The 17,777-nt window shown below is 37.2% G+C and overlaps 1 protein-coding gene across 3 annotated transcripts in view; it reads left to right on the forward strand.

The window, feature by feature from the left end:
* The window catches only part of LOC144642108 (unhealthy ribosome biogenesis protein 2 homolog), a 30,436-nt gene that overhangs the window by 5,256 nt on the left and 7,403 nt on the right, over window positions 1-17,777 (forward strand). For 2 of the 3 annotated variants that reach the window (XM_078501103.1, XM_078501109.1), the window contains exons 5-22: window positions 3,324-3,458; window positions 4,250-4,440; window positions 4,702-4,852; window positions 5,066-5,142; window positions 5,835-5,994; window positions 7,088-7,173; window positions 7,937-8,105; window positions 8,677-8,765; window positions 9,905-10,253; window positions 11,424-11,648; window positions 12,252-12,404; window positions 13,064-13,233; window positions 13,376-13,504; window positions 14,281-14,432; window positions 15,428-15,642; window positions 16,421-16,525; window positions 16,978-17,151; window positions 17,435-17,563. In XM_078501103.1, coding sequence (XP_078357229.1) covers window positions 3,324-3,458; window positions 4,250-4,440; window positions 4,702-4,852; window positions 5,066-5,142; window positions 5,835-5,994; window positions 7,088-7,173; window positions 7,937-8,105; window positions 8,677-8,765; window positions 9,905-10,253; window positions 11,424-11,648; window positions 12,252-12,404; window positions 13,064-13,233; window positions 13,376-13,504; window positions 14,281-14,432; window positions 15,428-15,642; window positions 16,421-16,525; window positions 16,978-17,151; window positions 17,435-17,563 — 2,859 coding nt within the window. The remainder of the gene's footprint in view (window positions 1-3,323; window positions 3,459-4,249; window positions 4,441-4,701; window positions 4,853-5,065; window positions 5,143-5,834; window positions 5,995-7,087; window positions 7,174-7,936; window positions 8,106-8,676; window positions 8,766-9,904; window positions 10,254-11,423; window positions 11,649-12,251; window positions 12,405-13,063; window positions 13,234-13,375; window positions 13,505-14,280; window positions 14,433-15,427; window positions 15,643-16,420; window positions 16,526-16,977; window positions 17,152-17,434; window positions 17,564-17,777) is intronic. The other variant, XM_078501117.1, reaches the window with a different exon arrangement.

Genomic DNA, 17,777 nt, shown 5'->3' on the forward strand with positions numbered 1-17,777 from the left:
TAGAAGCGTAGAGTTTAGAATGAAAACGTAGAGCCGTAGAGTTTAGAATGAAAACGTAGAGCTGTAGAAGCGTAGAGTTTAGAATGAAAACGTAGAGCCGTAGAGTTTAGAATGAAAACATAGAGCCGTAGAGCCGTAGAGTTTAGAATGGAAACGTAGAGCCGTAGAGCCGTAGAGTTTAGAAGGAAAACGTAGAGCCGTAGAGCCGTAGAGTTTAGAATGAAAACGTTAAGGTGTAGAACCGTAGAGTTTAGAATGAAAACGTTAGGCTGTAGAACCGTAGAGTTTAGAATGAAAACGTAGAGCCGTAAAGCCGTAGAGTTTAGAATGAAAACGTTAAGGTGTAGAACCGTAGAGTTTAGAATGAAAACGTTAGGCTGTAGAACCGTAGAGTTTAGAATGAAAACGTAGAGCCATAGAGTTTAGAATGAAAACGTAGAGCTGTAGAAGCGTAGAGTTTAGAATAAAAATGTCGAGCCGTAGAAGCGTACAGTTTAGAATGAAGACGTAGAGCCGTAGAAGTGCACAGTTTAGAATAAAAACCTTGAGCCGTAGAAGTGTACAGTTTAGAATGGAAACGTAGAGCTGTTGGGCTGTAGAGTTTAGAATGAAAACGTTAAGTCGTAGAAGCGTAGAGTTTAGAATGAAAACGTAGAGCCGTAGAAGTGTAGAGTTTAGAAAGAAAACGTAGAGCTGTAGAACCGTAGAGTTTAGAATGAAAACGTAGAGCTTTGAAGTGAAGAGTTTAGAAAGAAAATGTAAAGCATTGATAACGAAAAGTTTAGAATGAAAACGCCTGTACTAATCTACGGCTATAAGCATTTTCAAGAGCTACTGTCTTATCCGTGAGAACTGTTTAAAAAGTAGAAGCGTAGAGCTCTACGAAAATCTCTACGCCTATTCGGACCTCATAAAATGTGCCGGGTATAAGACCCCAAAAACTCGAAAACGAAGACCCCCCAATTTTTCAATGTATTTTTACCTTTAGTAAACAGGACAACTCGGATTAATATTAATCTGCGGATTATAATAATAATAGATTATAATAGGATTATTATAATCCAGTAATAGATTATTATAATCCAGTAATAGATTATTATAATCCAGTAATATATTATTATAATCCAGTAATAGATTAAGGCACGGCAAAAAATTGGAAGGATTAGATTATTATTAATATTATAATCTGGATTAATATTAATCCCTATTATAATCCCGATAAAATTTCTTGAATGTTCGGATAACAGATATGTCTATTTGACTATCTGACAGATATGTATATGACAAACACACTGCAGACTTACAACACAGGACTGACAGAACATAAGTCACTAATCACATCCGTCAAGGTGACGGGCCTACACGACTCCTACGTTTGTGACATTTGTACCTTTGCCGTTCTGTGTTAAGTTCGGTCTTCCGACCTTATTTGCTTCTGACTTCTTTTTGAGGGTACTGTTTTTATTTGGAGGCATTATGTATTGAATAGAGCCATAAGATTGTGGCTGACCAAGGAAGTGTCTAGAGGTCATGATTAGTCCGCGCTGCGTGGCTTCCGTTTGTAGAGTTGTACTCTGCCACATGTTGTGCTAGTTCAGTTTGTTTTGGCTCAATGCTATTTGCAAGATATGCTTTAGGCTCTCAAAATGTTCGCCCTGGAAGGACAAGATATGAATGTTCCGTGAAAATGTAAACTACATGCATTTTATTGACGCCGGGCCCGGCATTTTAATCAATACTGTTGCAAGATGTATCGTCTTATCACAGATTATCTTGGTCCGGCTTCGCCAGAGACTGTTTCAGCTTTACTATGAAAAAGCTGAAAGTTGGTTTCAGAGAGACACTCTGTGTTGTAAAGGCAATGCTTCTTGCATTATTTTGATCGAGCGCTCTGTTTTTTTAGCTCGATGTTTATTATTTTTTACCTCCCTTGTTCGTTGTGTTGCGTTGGCACCACATGATTCAAATATAGATTTGAAATCTTTCACGCGCAAGTCTGTTGACTATTTTGCGTTTTGTATATGTCAGTATATGGTTCAGTTCGAAAGCTTTGGACTAGGATTGAGATTTATTATTAAGATTAATATTAATCCGATTAATATTAATCTTACATAAGATTAATATTAATCCTAATGGATTAAGGCACGGCTCAAACCTCAGTAATAGATTATAATAATCTATTACCGGATTATAATAATCTATTACTGGATTATAATAATCTATTACTGGATTATAATAATCATTAGGATTAATATTAATCCGATTAATATTAATCCGAGTTGTCCTGTAGTAAAGGAAAATTTGACTGGGATAAAGGAGGGCTAAATACCGTAAAGTTCCATGTATAAGCCGCACCCGTAGATAAGCCGCACCCTCGATTTGGAAGCTCAAATTTTGGAAAAAAAATATACAGACCATAAAGTTTGAAGTTTAAGTGAAGTTCTATTGCTAAACAATCAAGAGCAAACAAGCACGGTTTCGAAACACTGACACGGTGGTTGTTGCAATGTTTAATATAAATAAAGTCTTACGAAAGCTAAATTTCACTTGTCATATCTCCTTTTTAGTTTGAGTTCACAATATCTTAAACTTGGATGCTCTCTTGATATCATTTTTTCGGTATTATCACTTCTAAACACTCCTGAAACACTTGTAATTCGTTCAAACATATTAACTCTGGTGCAAATCGTTCGCGAATGATGAATGCTTAGTATTAGCTCTGAATTGTAGAGAGGAGTCTGGGCATTAAAAACAAACATGGCGGCATTTTCTTCGGAAAAAAAAGTTTTTATTTCAAGATTCTTGGAAACTGCTACCCGCAACAGGATAAAAACTTCATGCAGAATAAGAGTTTGTTTATCCAGCAGATGTATTTGCTGTGAAGGTCAATAAAAAACCGAAGCGGTCGGCCATTTGCCTTGTGAGTATTTGCGTTATTTTGGTGCCTTCTCGCACGCGGCGGAAAGACATGATTCAAAGTGACTGGCACGCTTCACTGCAAACAGCTTTGCAGAGGAACTAAAAGGTAGTGAGCAACAACAAAGTTTTCAGGTTGTTATATGTTTATTCAATGACGGTAAAGGTAAAAATAAAGGTAAAAATACATTGAAAAATTGGGGGGTCTTCGTTTTCGAGTTTTTGGGGTCTTAGGGTCTTTGGCTCTTCGGGTCTTTGTTTTATAGGTCTTTGTTTTCGAGACACCCGTCGAAATGACCTCTGTCAGTTTATTTAGTCATCATGCTTGTGTACATGTACATGTTTGCAGACATTTCCGCCAACCAACAAAACTCTAATTATATTATTTGTGTTCTACTCTATTCAAGGTGTCTTTCTTATCAGCATTTTTGTCCTACTTTGTTCCAATTTGTCTGGAAGAGTCAAAAGAGTTCTATCTTTTGGTAAAGGTCTGCTTAGAAAAGTATTTTCTAGTGCAAAGACAGCAAGCTAATCAACGGAAGGTATGTACTAAGTTATTGGCAACAAAGCTGATTTAAATGTTACAGATGTGTGAGGCACCAAGGCAAGGCAGTGAGGCATACAAGGCATGCCTCCAGACATACCCCCAGAGTGTTATTTAGGCTAACCAGAGTGCTGTTTAGGCTAGCTGAAATGCTACATGTATTTAGGCTAATCAGAATGGATTGCACGCCTCGCTGCCTCGTACTTTGTGATGACCCATTAAATGTAATCAAGGGCTGGTCCATAACTTTATAATGTTTCACTTTTAGTATGACTCCACAGCATGGAGTCAATGAAACATCTAGAACTTAAAGATGATTTCCAGTCCGTACTGCGCAGACTCAGGGTTTGTTTTCATTTTTTTTTTAATTTGTTGAAACGTTACACTTCGGTGATAGCGTACATGAAGTTTTTTAGTTCGCCATTACGGATTGTTTCGTTCAAGAATTCATGATGAGCTAAAACGTTCGTTTGAAATACCATTGAGCTTCTTTTACTCATTAAAAATATTATTGTTTTGCAAGGATATCTGACGTTAATAATGAACAAAAAGGTAAGTTTTGTCCAGGAATTTTTATTTTTGCTAGTAAACATTCTTCTGTTTGTAAGACTCACAAACATTGCAGGCGGAGATTGCGCAGTACAGACTGGAAACCATCTTTAACAACTCAAATAACTTATTTTCACACCATTCTCCCTCTATATATATCTCATCAATGAATAAATGAAAGAAAAAATAATTATTATTAATAAATTACAAAAAAATAATATTTAATGTTTCCTTCTGTAGGTTTTTACATCCATGTGCCAACAACTTCTTGAGCCATTAGTCAGTCTGCATCACAAGTTTAAAAGCACTTCCAAGCTCAGTCATTCTACTGTGGAACAGCATGGAGATCTGCCAGAGAACTGGCAAGTTAAAAAGGCACAAGATATCCGTAATCTGGTGGAGCTGGCAGTAACAAGATCTCTCTTTCACAAGTAAGTTATCATTTGATTTATTGTTCTCAACTTAAATCTGCAGGCTTTTGCATGCCTGTAAAGTTGCAGACCTGTACCCAGCCAACTTTCTGACCTGCTACATGTACATGTGTCTTGAAGACTTCCAGACTAGACTTGTAGACCTGAAGACTAGATCTACATGCAAGTACAGACTTGCAGGCTTATTTAACAGATCAACAGTGTAGACAGATCTGAGTGTTGCAAGCAAGGTTCATTTTTAACCCTGTAATTCTGTTGTAGGGATCATATGTCAGAGTATCCACTGGCCTTAAAGGTTCGAGAGGAAAAACCGACAGATTCTGATGTGCCAGCCACCAAGAGACCAAGAATTTCAAGCTATCCCAAACTTCTTTTTGATAAGTTGTGGGAAATGACAGATCCAGTCACAAAAGTAAGTTATTTTAATTAATAAAATTGATATAGTTACTAATCGGTGCATGCATGTATGTACTAGCTAGTTTAATGACTTGTATTCTTGGCTAACTAGGGTGTCACTTTATTGATGATGATCTCAAGATTGTGAATCACTATTAAAGTATCAAAATTCCTTTACTTAAATAACTACAATTTTGAATTTAGCTTATTGCCTTTTACTTTTCATTAGGTAAACATCACTGCCACAAAGGAAGCAGCCCTAGAAATACTTCCTTTCCTTTATAAAGAATTTATTAACTCCAGTAGGTTGGTACATACATGAACATGACTATATGCATCAATCATTAATTAATAATTTAGTTTAAATTGATTATTAATTTATTAATTAATTCAAAAATTGATTTTAAATCTGATGTCCCCTTAGCTTGGTGTGAGCTGTCAACATTTTTGCCAATCATTATCGAATGAAGCTTTAGTAAAGATATACAGTATTTAGTCTGACTGGTGTATCCTTGACATTACCTGCTGGGTCGATACAGTGTATATGAGGCCCTCCAAGGGTTTTGGCGACAGGCCAATTGCTACAAAATAGCTAAAAATGTAGGGACAATCTTGTACCGACAGCCAACAAAAACTATCACTGAAAGGGTGCACTATATTCACGACAGCAACAACTTTTCCCTCACCAAATACAATGTAGCCCATGGGTGCATGGGTTGGAAATGAGCCACAAAGCCACATCAAAAACACCCTTGGAAGGCCTCATACAGTATATGCCAACCAAGACTGATTTTTGAAACCATTCTTGACCTATTTTGTTTCACAGATACCATAATTTTATAATACATAAATAATTAATTTAATTGTAATTTAATTATAGTTATTTATAATTTTACCGAGGTGGCAGAATTGGCAATTAAAACTCTTTTGAATATTCAAAAAGTAATTATGTTTTTCCAAAGTGCCATGATTTGACAACCATATGTTCTTTTTTATAGGAAACAAAATCCTTCCACATCAGCAGTGGATTTTGACTTTTTCACTGAAATTTGTCAAATGATGGGTATATTGAAGGACAGGGGTAGACATATTACATCTTCTGTCTTTACTTTGCTTCATCAGTTGTTGGAATGTATACTCATTCATGATATTTACCAGGTGTGTGATGCAAAATTAATGAAACACATGATCACACCATGTACATTTACCGGTACCTCTGAAAAGGAGAACTTTTTCATGATTTTTGGCTAAGAAATTCATAAACCTGTACTACATAGGTTTGGACTCCAATCCTTTAAAGTGTCTACTTAACAAATTAGACTAGTTACTCAACCTTATTTTCTATGAGCGACTTTTGACTATTCGCTCATAGAAAACTCAGATTTGTAGTCTAATAAATTATTAGCATAATTTACCCAGTGGTTGTCTATTGGCAAAGCACACAATCTGATTGGCTACACTGGTGCCTTCTTTTGATCGATAGATGGCTCCCTTTTTCAAATTTTCCCTACCTTTTTTTTCAATCAAAACCGTCAACAATTACAACTACAGAATAAAAACCTTGTGCTTGCCTTCCAATTGTTAAATGCAGTGTAAGTACCTTATTATATTAAATTAACGCTTTTGTTAATCAAGGTATTTGAAATTAACACGACTTAAATTGACGCGAATCGAAGGAAATATTACTTCCCAAAAAAGGAAATTAACGCGAAAGAGAGTGTAACATTTCAAAATGAAGGAAATTAACACGACGTACACAACGAAAAACACTTGTTGAGACAACAGGAACAAGTTTGTTTCAACACTAGGCGTATAATCCGAGACGGAAACAATGTTTGTGATTCTAAACCCAAACGTATGTGTTAAGCGAAGGAATCTGACCGCTTCGAGTGTCCACCCTGAAGAAATTATGCTTTTTCCTAGGAGATAAGAACGTCTGGACTGTATCGAAAAATTGGGACCAAAATAATGGAAATTAAGGTCGCGGAAACTAACGCCCCACTTAATTAACGGCGCGGAAATCAACGCTATCAAAAATTAACGCGACTTAAATTAATGCGAATTTTTTTGAAATTTGCGTTAATTTCCTATAATAAGGTAACATTTGGGTACACAGGTTATGAATCAGTACCATGACTGATTGCCAAGGAGTTGAAAGCTGTCCAACAGATGAATAATAAAATCCCCTGACTAGTACATGTGAAATGGATATAAAAAGAAAGGGGCTCAGTTCATTTTTCTTTCTTTTAAGGTTTCAGATGACAGTTTAAATGGCTCAGTACATTTTGATTGTTTCAAGAACATTGTTGAAGTTTTAATTCAAACAGATGTACCTGGGTGAGTAATTTAAGGATGCCAGATTATCATAATTATTGTAGCACCATAGACACAAACAGTGGACACCCATCGTTACAGACAACAGCTTACATCCTGTCAAAAGCTGCAGATGTTCTGCACAAACTTCCATGACTATTACTGTTGGGTACCGGTGCTGAAAGGCTATAAAACTCACAATAATATTCCTTATAACGAGGGTTTGAAATTAATTTTTTTAAACTTACTGGCATGTCAGATTTTACTAGCCAAAAGTTATTTTTCATTAGTCAGGTATATTGATGTCTATCAAGAACTGTTGACTGTTCTGAGTTTTTCACTAGCCAAAGTGCCTAGTTAGTTTGCTAAACCTGGTAGCCAAACCTTATTATTTTTCCAGTCTTTTGCTAGTTCGCTACCAGTATTCTCGAGCCCTGCACAACACCCACAATGGCTTCAACACCCACAACAGCTGCAAGGGCTGTAACACCAGCAACAGGTGACCCAATTTGGTGGAATGGCAGAGTGACGAAACAGTGATAGTATAATCGCCTAACCAACAAATAAAAGCTAACTGTAAGCAAACCAAGGTGAAGCGTACTGAAAGCAAAGTAGTGACTTTCCGTCATTCCGCCATTCCGCCGAATAGAGTCACCCCCAACGACAACCATTCTGGCTTCTACTAACACAACAACAAGAATTTCCTGATAATTCAAGTGTTGAAAACATCACGTTTGGAAGGCTGACTGTACTTTTTTATCATTACATGTATGTTCAATTTTTCCAGTGAAGCAGTATTCTGGTGCCTTGAAGATCTCTTGAAACTCAATCATTCTTTGCTTGAGCCACACTTAGAAATAATCTGGACAATGCTTTGGAAAACAACAAGCGTTACTGTTGTTGCTCAGAATTCCTTGGTTTCCTCTCTCATCTCCACTTATGTTAAATTACGACAGGTATTTAATATCCAATTTATTTGACTCTGGGCTGGGTTGTTCAAAGCACGGTTATGCTAATCCAGGAAAAGCGTGAATTTTGATTTCAATTTTTCAGTGAAGTTTTCTGTTAATATCTTTTTCAGGTGGAAATTTGCAAAAATCTTTGGTTTTCTATTTGGTTATTGGGTTTTTATTTGGACTGGACACTGCGACTGAAATTGTTTTGGTGTATCAAGAACACCACGTATTGAAACTGTGTAAACATGATGATATAACTCCCAAAACAAGTCCTACAGTCGCTCTTAGCCTTCCCTTACAACTTAAAATACAAAACATACATACTGTATAACAGGGGCTTATAATCGGAAAAGTTAATAGAAAATAGAAGCCCGCACTGTCTTATAATTATTCGAGAGGACTTAACTCAGGAAGGTTGTTTTTTTTCGTTTGAGTTTTTTTGGGGGGTGGGGGAGTCTAGTTTTGGGCTGGAAGTGGGGGAGTGGTTAATGTTCGTAATTTTACTTCATGTAATATAATGCAAACTCACATTGGTGTTTTTTTTTATTGTGCAATTGCTTTTTTCGTGTAGTTTGAGAAACTTGTTTTGGCAATCTTGGTCTCCATAAGAACTCTTGACGTTCCCACACTCGGTGGACTGACACCATTGTTCAACCAGAGGTAAGTGTTGTGTTGTTTTCCTTTCAAACACATTTTTAATGTTAAAAGTTCTATTATTCTGGAAGCACGTAACGGGAAGCACTTTACCTGTTTTGTAGAGAATTGATTGACTAATGCACATGAACCGAGACGACATCAGTCAGATATGAGCGGCCAAAAAATTTTTGTTAACATTTGTAGACAGTGGTCTGTTTCGATTATATAAGAAGAAGGGAAGAGTGCCTAAAAGTTATTTAAACAGGGTTGCTCTTTCAGTAATTATAAATTACAAAATTACTGCTATCAATAGAGGCCCTATAAGAATGAAAACTACATTATTACATTACAATAAGGATAATATTTAAAACGACATTAAAACTAATTGAAAAAAAAAACCTCATTTAAAAATTGCAAGTTCATTTAATTTAAAAATTTACAAGTTTTCATTTAAAAATTTACAACAACAGGTTTTCATTAAAAATTTTACAACCATGGTAATAAAATGCTTTCTTCGTAGATTCTAATTTTACAGAAGGCAGTCTAAGATAATTACTTTGCCTGGTAGTTCTACTTAAAACATTTAAATTTATGGCATTCCGCATTTTTCTTTTAAATTAAGGGAAGTGTACAGATTATCAAGCACTTTCAGCATGGGCCTCCGGGGGGGGGGGGGGTACTCCCTATAATGGCCTATACGGGGAGGCTCCGCCCGAAAGGGGTACCTTTTCAGGCTTCAGGTATATAAAAGGGTAGGGATTTCACAAGTTTTGGTATACGAAAGGGTATAGAAATCTGTCATTTAGGTTTTTGAAAGGGCTTTTAATGAAAATATATCGAACAGATGCAATTTATGGCTGTATTATTTCAATTTATTAAGCGCTACTTGAAAATGACAAGAAAACGTCATGACTTTCAGGTATATGAAAGGGGTACCTTTTTTCATTAATAAGTATATGAAAGGGGTACAATTTCTGGCAAAATGGTATATAAAAGGGTAAGGGGTAAGAGCTCGGGGCGGAGCCTCCCCGTACAAAACTTTTTGAGTACCCCCCCCCCCCCCCGGATGGGCCTCTGGCTTGGGAAATTGCGCAAGAACTCCCCATGTTTATTACTTAAAATTAAATACTTTCTAAATTTCTAACTTAATTGTTTTGTTTCAGATTCACTAAAGCCATTCAGGGGCTTCCCTTTGGCCAAATCACAAGCATTTGGAACATTTTCTGTGACGAAATCGTAGAAAACTACCTAACAAAGATATCGCCCTCGACAGAAGCAGGTTTAGTCAAGAAAAAGAAAAAATCCTCGCCTCAGTTACCGGCCATGTGGAGCAGTTTGGAACATGTTACAAGTATCTTCAGTGCATTCCTTGTCAACATAAGCTTTGGAGGAATTGGAGAACAGCTTAAGAGAAAAACTTCTATGTCGTCTGTAGGAGAGTTGCTTCGACGCACAGTAACGGATGTTGTTGATCCTTTGTTCGAAATGTCTTCAAAAGTAGTGCATGAAACAGTAAGTGTCACATGTGTATCAACGGTTTTCACTTGAGTGTCGAGAACGTTATTCGCGTGTGCGTTAGTTTTGCATTACTACGCTTAGTGATTGGCTAAAACACTCGCGCCTTTCTCGTCCAATTTAGAAGTAATAAAACCTAAGACAATCGTGACTCGTTCGCGCACGTTTTCCCGCGCTTCGTGCCAGTTACATGTATTTGCTTTGAGTTTTGATTGGTACACTGGATTGTTTGCGTCTTTCGGATTGGACAGAGTGATAACTTTGGTTTTGGATTGAAATCTGCTCTAATGACGTGTTATGGATGTTATTTATTTTAACTACTTAGGCAGTTTTAGATTTTTCATGTTTGTCAAGTTACCATCAAATACAAAATGGTCTTGACTTGTGATTGCAACCAAAGCAGAAAGGGGAATGCCAATCAGAAGAAGGCGTTTAAAACATTTTGATATGCTCCCTTAATTGCTGGCGTGTGTGATTTGAAATGTGCAGGCCACGATAGACAACTTCCGGAAATTTGTTTCCACATTAGTTCCAACTTTACAATCGTCTTTCTTGTGTAACAGTCATTAAACTGAACAAAACGTACCGATTAATTGCTTAAAAACCAAAAACCAAAGTTATCACCAAAACCAAAGTTATCATTTTGGCCAATCACAAAGGGCACAGCCATCCATTGAAACAATCAAACTCGAAGCAAATACACATGGCCGATGCAAACCTCGGGAAAACGTGTGTGAACGTGACGCGATTGGTTTTGGTTTCACTTCCGATTAGTTTTTTAACCCAATCATAAAACAAAGTAAAGCATAAGCAATGCAATTCAGGATTTCGAGACTCATTGTTTGAAAACCACCCTAGCATGGGTTACTTTAATTAACTTAATGGCGTGTCTATAAACGAACGTGAAATTAAGGCTAACCTCAAGGCTGATGCGAGAAACAGTACTTTCTCCTTATTCCCCGCGTACTTGCCATCATACAGCAAAGATGTCCAACTATGGAGATGTTGCTTACGCTAACTACACTAAATACAGTGCATCATTGTCTCCTGCAAATATGTATATTTGGTCTGAGTGTGTAACGGAAAGAAAAAATTGACTTCAGTCAATACATGTGGTTTACAATCTCCTAATAGATGCATAATTGGTTTGTCTGATATTTATTCCAGGAAAAAGAATCAGCCTGCTTCTCGACTTTGTTATTGCAACACGCCTTAGGAGAGCTTGAATTGTTTCTGAAGAAGTTCAAAATCGTTGAAGAAGATAGCGAAGCAACCAAGATATTACCATCAATTATGTGGATTGACGAGATAAGTGACTTTGCCCCTGCAAAGATGAGCAAGGAGTTGATTTCTATTCTATGTAAAGACAGAGAAAGGCTTTGCTTCCTTAAGGTATGTATGAGATCATCTTACGCACAATGTTTGCGTCTCTTATAGGTTTATTAATAACTTATACTTTCAGATTGTCAGTGCCCAGTGGTTTTTCTTCCTTGTAACTTAGTAACAACGATTAGCAATACAGTTTTTCTTGTTGTCAGAGCCTACTCATCTAAGAAACGTATTAAGATTTAAACTGCATGCAGCGGAGCTACTGTACTGGTCATTATATTAAACTTTTTGTTTGGTGGCGTCCTTGCCTTCATCTCCATTCAGCGTAAACTCCCTTATAAAAAGAAAGTTGTGATTAGACCGTTTTATGCTCTTGCGATCTTTTTATTCCCAAAAAAGTATTAGGCAAAGGAACTGTTAACTATACGCCTTATTGTCTATATTATACATTGAGGAAAAAATAGACAGTTGCAAATTTTGGTCTCTCCAGAACCAGGAAAACTGTCGTTATTAAACAGTAACGATGTGTCCATCTCGTAGAGAGGCCTGTACTCTATTTTGCCCTGTATGCTTGGCTTTCGTCCACCTGACTGCTAGTGAGCTAAAAATAGGGTATGAAAAATGTCTTTTAAAGAAGTACCAAGCATTGTTTTTGTCTCTTGGCAGGCTGCTTTATGTATTCAAAACATCAGATCTGTTCTTCTCAAGAACAAAGAGCTAGACCAAGTTGCTAAGGGTAGCAAGCTAAAGAGACTGGTGTCTAGTGTTTGCCACAGTGTCAGTGATAATGCTGAGTGCAGTGCATCTTGGGATAAACAAGTATGTTTCACATTTTAGAAAATGCATCGTACCTTGACTTTTGAGTTTATTTCTGATCACGTGTTTAAGCTGTACCCAAAACTACCCCAAAGTGTTCTTTGTATAAAAGTTTGACAGGTTTTTAATTATTATTATTTTTTGGTTTTATTTTTTTAATTTTTTTAAATTTTTTTTTTTTTTTTTTTTTTTTTTTTTTTTAGAAAGTTGGGAAAAAAAAAAAATTTTGTATTTTATTTATTGTAACAATCGTGTTATTTTGGTGTTATGTCGCCCGAGTTAACCAGGTTTAGTTCCTAAAACCTCTAGCAAAGAGTACAACAAACCAATTCGGAGCATAAATCAAACATGTAGCAAATGACAACAGTCAGTGTTGAGTTTGGCTATTTTCCACCTAACTGGACAAAACTAGTAAAAAGACACCTAATACCAATTATTCTAACCTTCCTCAATCGACTTGCCAACAAGTTTGTCGAAAACTTACAAGTTTTCCCATTAGCCATGTTCGAAACGAGGGGGGACTGGGTACGAATATTCAATATCGTTGGATTAAAAAATTGGGATGTATCTGAAAGAGATCAAAAATTAAAAAAATTTGAGTTGTTAAAAAGGTAAAATAAAAAAAGAGGGGGGGGAAGGAAAAAAAAAATTTGCTATCATAGGAGAGGTCAATCAGTGAAGAGAATGCTCCAGTTGCACTTTGGGATTTGATTAGCAGACATGCTGTTGTACTTCTACCCCTATGTACTGCTGACCAGCAGCTACAGGTGGCTCATCTGCTTATCAAGACAATAAGCGAGGATTCACAGGTAGCTGGGCATGCACAACCAGGGTATGTTGCTCTACTTTCATACACTACATGTACTAGTCAGATTAGATGCACCGGCTATTCAATATTGTCAAGCAGTAGAGTGTAGGAGCTTACGGTTGAAGGTTGCATGTACGACAAGACTTTTTTTGTTTAATTGTTTTAGATGTATCACTATGATTGATGTATCCTTGGAGATGATTCACAGTACAGGCTTTCAAGAGATACTTGCTATGCAGTCCAGCACAGTTTGTGCTCTCTGGGGACACCTCAAACAAGCCATAGATTCTAAATGGTTAGTTGAAATAGCCGTAATATGCCACTCTCGATATACATACAGTGGAACCTTGATTTAACGAACCTCTATATAACGAAGTCCTTGATATAACGAACGATATTTTTCGTCGTAGTAATAGCAAAATATATGGAAAAGAACCTCGATATAACGAAACCTCGATATAGCGAACACATTTTGCCAGTCTCTTGGCCCTTCGTTTTATCGAGGTTTCACTGTATTAAACTTTAGCTTGGTAGCGAGGCCTGGAGGAAACAAACAAAAGAAATTGTGCAACCATTTTCATTCATTTCTTTTACAAGTTTGAGTCTTTAGGCCTCGCTGTCAAAATGAATTTTTAATATATCGAAAGTACATTGTTGTAGCCTATTGCAACTCACTTTACTGCAAGTAATTTGACCAGCAAATTTCAACGGCTTTTGGAAAAAAGCGATAACCAGGTTAAAGCCTGAAACATCAAAATTAAACGGTACATTGCAACTGAGATTTCCAACTATGTTTGGCAAATGTTAGATGTCATCTTTGGCAACAAGTCGTGTTTTTGCAACAAGTCATTTTCAGTGAATGAAAATAATACTTCGGACAGTTTCCAAAGTTTAAATCAATCCTTATTATCAGAGAAGTATTCTGTGTTTTTTTTTTTACTAATGATCCACAACATAAGTTTTTGGGCGGTTGATAAAATGTGACAGTTTACTGCAGTTTAAATGTGTTTTTTTTTCGAAAATGACAAGTATACAGTAAAAAAAATACGATTTCTTTTTTTGCCTCCCTAGTTGTGATAGCAGTTTAGGAGAGAGGCTGATAAAAGCGCTTTCTGATATAGCAATGCAAGAATACTCAAACATAGGAACTGTGGAAGAAACGCCTGGTTACGGCGCTACCATTAATGACGATGATGGGTTGGATGCTGGCAGTGAGCACGATGGTAAATATGATTGCATTGATACTATGAATGTTCCACTTGTTGTTTATTATATAGCCGCGAGTGTTTTACTGGAAATTATATAATAACCTGAATTCTACGTGCATTTTGATTGGTTCTTACTTGTGATCTATTAGAGTACAGAAATAGATGACGTCACGCGGTGGTGTGAAATCAAAACAACTTAGCTCATCGGTACGGCGGCATTGCTCACACTGAAGTGTGCTGAAGTCTTGTGTTATTATATAAAACAAATATATTCCATTTTGCCGTGGCTGTTCAGTTATAGATCACAGAAGACGTCAAAATGTGGTATGAACATCAGTGACCCACTCGCCTTCGGCTCGGCTCGTACCACATTTTGACGTCATCTGTGATCTATAACTGAACAGACGCACGGCAAAATGGAATCTATTTGTTAAATAGACCACTCGTAAAACTCATACGAAACTGCATCCGGGACTGTAGTAACGTATTTTCCATATCCTCACTAGTGAGGATATCGAGGACGTCATTTCCCGCCTTTGCACGGTTGTTTGTGCAAGGCTGACAAACGCCGGTTGGAAAACGCGAGCTATCGATTCATGAAGTTCACTGAAGCCAAAATTAAAGCTTTTACTGAGGAGCAGGAAAATGCTAACACGAAGAAGAAAACTTCATATGACTTGAAATTATTAAAAAGAGCTTCTTGCTTGTGGAGAGTCAGACGAAATTCCAACTGGCGAACTGCAAGACTTCGCGATTAGAAATCAGAAAAGCGGTGAGTTTGAGCAGAAAACAGATTTCAAAACGCCGTGTAATATTCTCTATATATGTTGTGGTTCAATTTTACCCTTGGTACAGTTATTAGCATTTTCCTTTGTTCTGGTGTAAGGGAAATACCAATTTGTACCAAGGGCTACTACTAAGTGACTTTAAGAAAACTCACTTAGTAGCTGATTTTAAGCAGACTTTTTTTTGGTCCAGTCATTGTTGTTATCTGTTTTCCAACAATTTAGCAGAGGAAAGCTCTGATGAGGATATTGACGACCACGAGGACGATGAACATATGGAAGAAGAAACTCAGACAACTGACAAAGAGTGTGTTGGAAATTTACAAGCATTCCGTTCGCTTGGCTGTGATATAACTGACATCTCAAAAAGTATTTTGTTCACTGATGCTGCTATTAACAATTTGTCCTCATCGGCTGCGGAATGCTATCAACTGTTAAAGGTATGTTTGCCTGTAGATATTTTGTGGTCTAAGGTCACGAGTTAGTCTCGCCGATTTGCTCTTTTTTAAAAAAGGTGTATTTCTGGCCAACAATTTTATTGAAGATTCTTGGAAAGTCGCTTTAAAAATGCATGATTTCCTTAAGATTGTCGCGCATGTTTGCCTGGAGCAATGTCTTATATAAAAAAAGGAAAGTTTCAATGTACATACGTGAAAAAAAAGAACTCGAGCAACATTTCCCCAAATACGGGGTAATAACAGGTTACTTCAATAAGCGATAGAAAAATAAAACCTCGTTAAAGTGGTGAAGTGCAAACACGAGTACTCCAGAGTTCGCGTTATTTCACAGCCACCCCAAAATTGCTTTCCCCCAAACGTCGCAATCATACAGCGGATTCAGGTTGAGCGTTTAACGGCCTCAGTTGTCGCGTTCGTTGTCACGGTTGAATTGATTGCGTTGCGAGGCAAAATGACAGACGTTGCTAGGCGGGAATGCCGACGTTCTGCCTGGGAAAACCACAACGTGCTTTTCCCCAGACAGAACGTCGTCATTCCCATCTAGCAACGTCTGTCATTTTGCCTCGCAACGCAATCAATTCAACCGTGACAACGAACGCGACAACTGAGGCCGTTAAACGCTCAACCTGAATCCGCTGTAAGTTGTGCTAAAATCGTCTTGAACACAGGAATTTGTTTTTTCTTAAGCACCAGTCTACCAATCACTGCACTCGTAATATTGTTGTTGATCGATCTTACACAGTGTTTTTTTTTCTTTCAGATTTTGGGTTTCCTGCCTCTTGATTGGCTGTCAGATGACAATCATATTCGCTGCCTTATTGGCTTGTTTTCGTGCGACGTTCTTCTTAATTCTAACATTTTTCAGGTGATATGATTTTTTTTTATACACTGTACGATACACCATGCAATTGCGTTTCAAAACAGTAACCATTAATAACTGTTCTGCCTCAGGCGTCGTGATTTCCTGAACATGCACTAACAGTGAGTTGTGGTTTTAAAAGAATGATGAGACGACTTCCGATTGTACCTAAGCTCCATAATTTAAGCTTCTTTTAATAGTAGATAAAAACATTAGCGTATGCTCAGACTAATGCGAGGTTGATTTGACTCTAGGCTTGTTTATTGTGACCCATCTTTTTGTTCACAGACCGACAACTAATGCGACATATTCACGTTATTTTCTCTGCACGACAAATTCTTGCTTTTAGTCTGCCTGATAAGAATCCGAGAAGAAAAATCTTCTGTGCGGAAGACCAGGGGCTTATTGTCAAACGCTTGTTGCCGTACTCAACAATTATTGTTTTTACATCTGTTTAGGAGTGTTCCGCTGACCTGTTGAAGCCGCTGTCACTGAGTCGTCAACTTCTCACCGTACTGTTTGACGGTTGTGTCACCAGACGAAGGTTCATAGCGCATCATGTGATTGACTTTGAAGCTCTTCATGCCTGGCTCATTGGCTCGGCTTCCAAGCTATGGCGACACTTCGACACGGTGAGAATTTTGTAGTTGTTTTCAGAACTACTCTCAACCGGACGATCACACTATACGAACTAGTGAACTACAGTGTATCGAATTATTATTTTTATAACATTTTATATTTTTAACTTAACATTAATATAATTTTTCTTTCCTTTTTAACTTGTAACACGACCACATCAGCTCTGCTGTAAATTTTTATCGTGTATAAATAAATGCTACTACTATATGTTTTAAATAAGCTTGATTTATAACTACAGCATTATTATATTTATATTCTATATAATTGTCTATTCAGGATGAAGCCTCTGTGAGTGATATGAATGTTATGCTGAGAGATACCAGAGGGCTTCTTTTCTCGACATTCAAATACCTACTCAAGGCTCCATCGCAAACTGCTTATGCTGGTCAGAGCACAATACAAAAGGTAAGGACACCACACAACAGAGAAAGAAATGTGGTCTCCCGGCCTTCGATTAAACCAACATTAGTCCCCTACAAATTTGCCAATATGTAGTAGTAACATTTTTTCCTGTAGTCGGGGCACGAATGAAAAACAAAGACATCTTTATTTTCATGGGTACGGTACTTTGTTTCCTTGGCAGCAGGGAATTTATAGAGATCTACTGGAAAGGGATCTA

The sequence above is a fragment of the Oculina patagonica genome, chromosome 1 (genome assembly GCF_052425735.1).
Source record: "Oculina patagonica isolate OP01 chromosome 1, crgOcupat, whole genome shotgun sequence".
Taxonomy (NCBI): Eukaryota; Metazoa; Cnidaria; class Anthozoa; order Scleractinia; family Oculinidae; genus Oculina; species Oculina patagonica.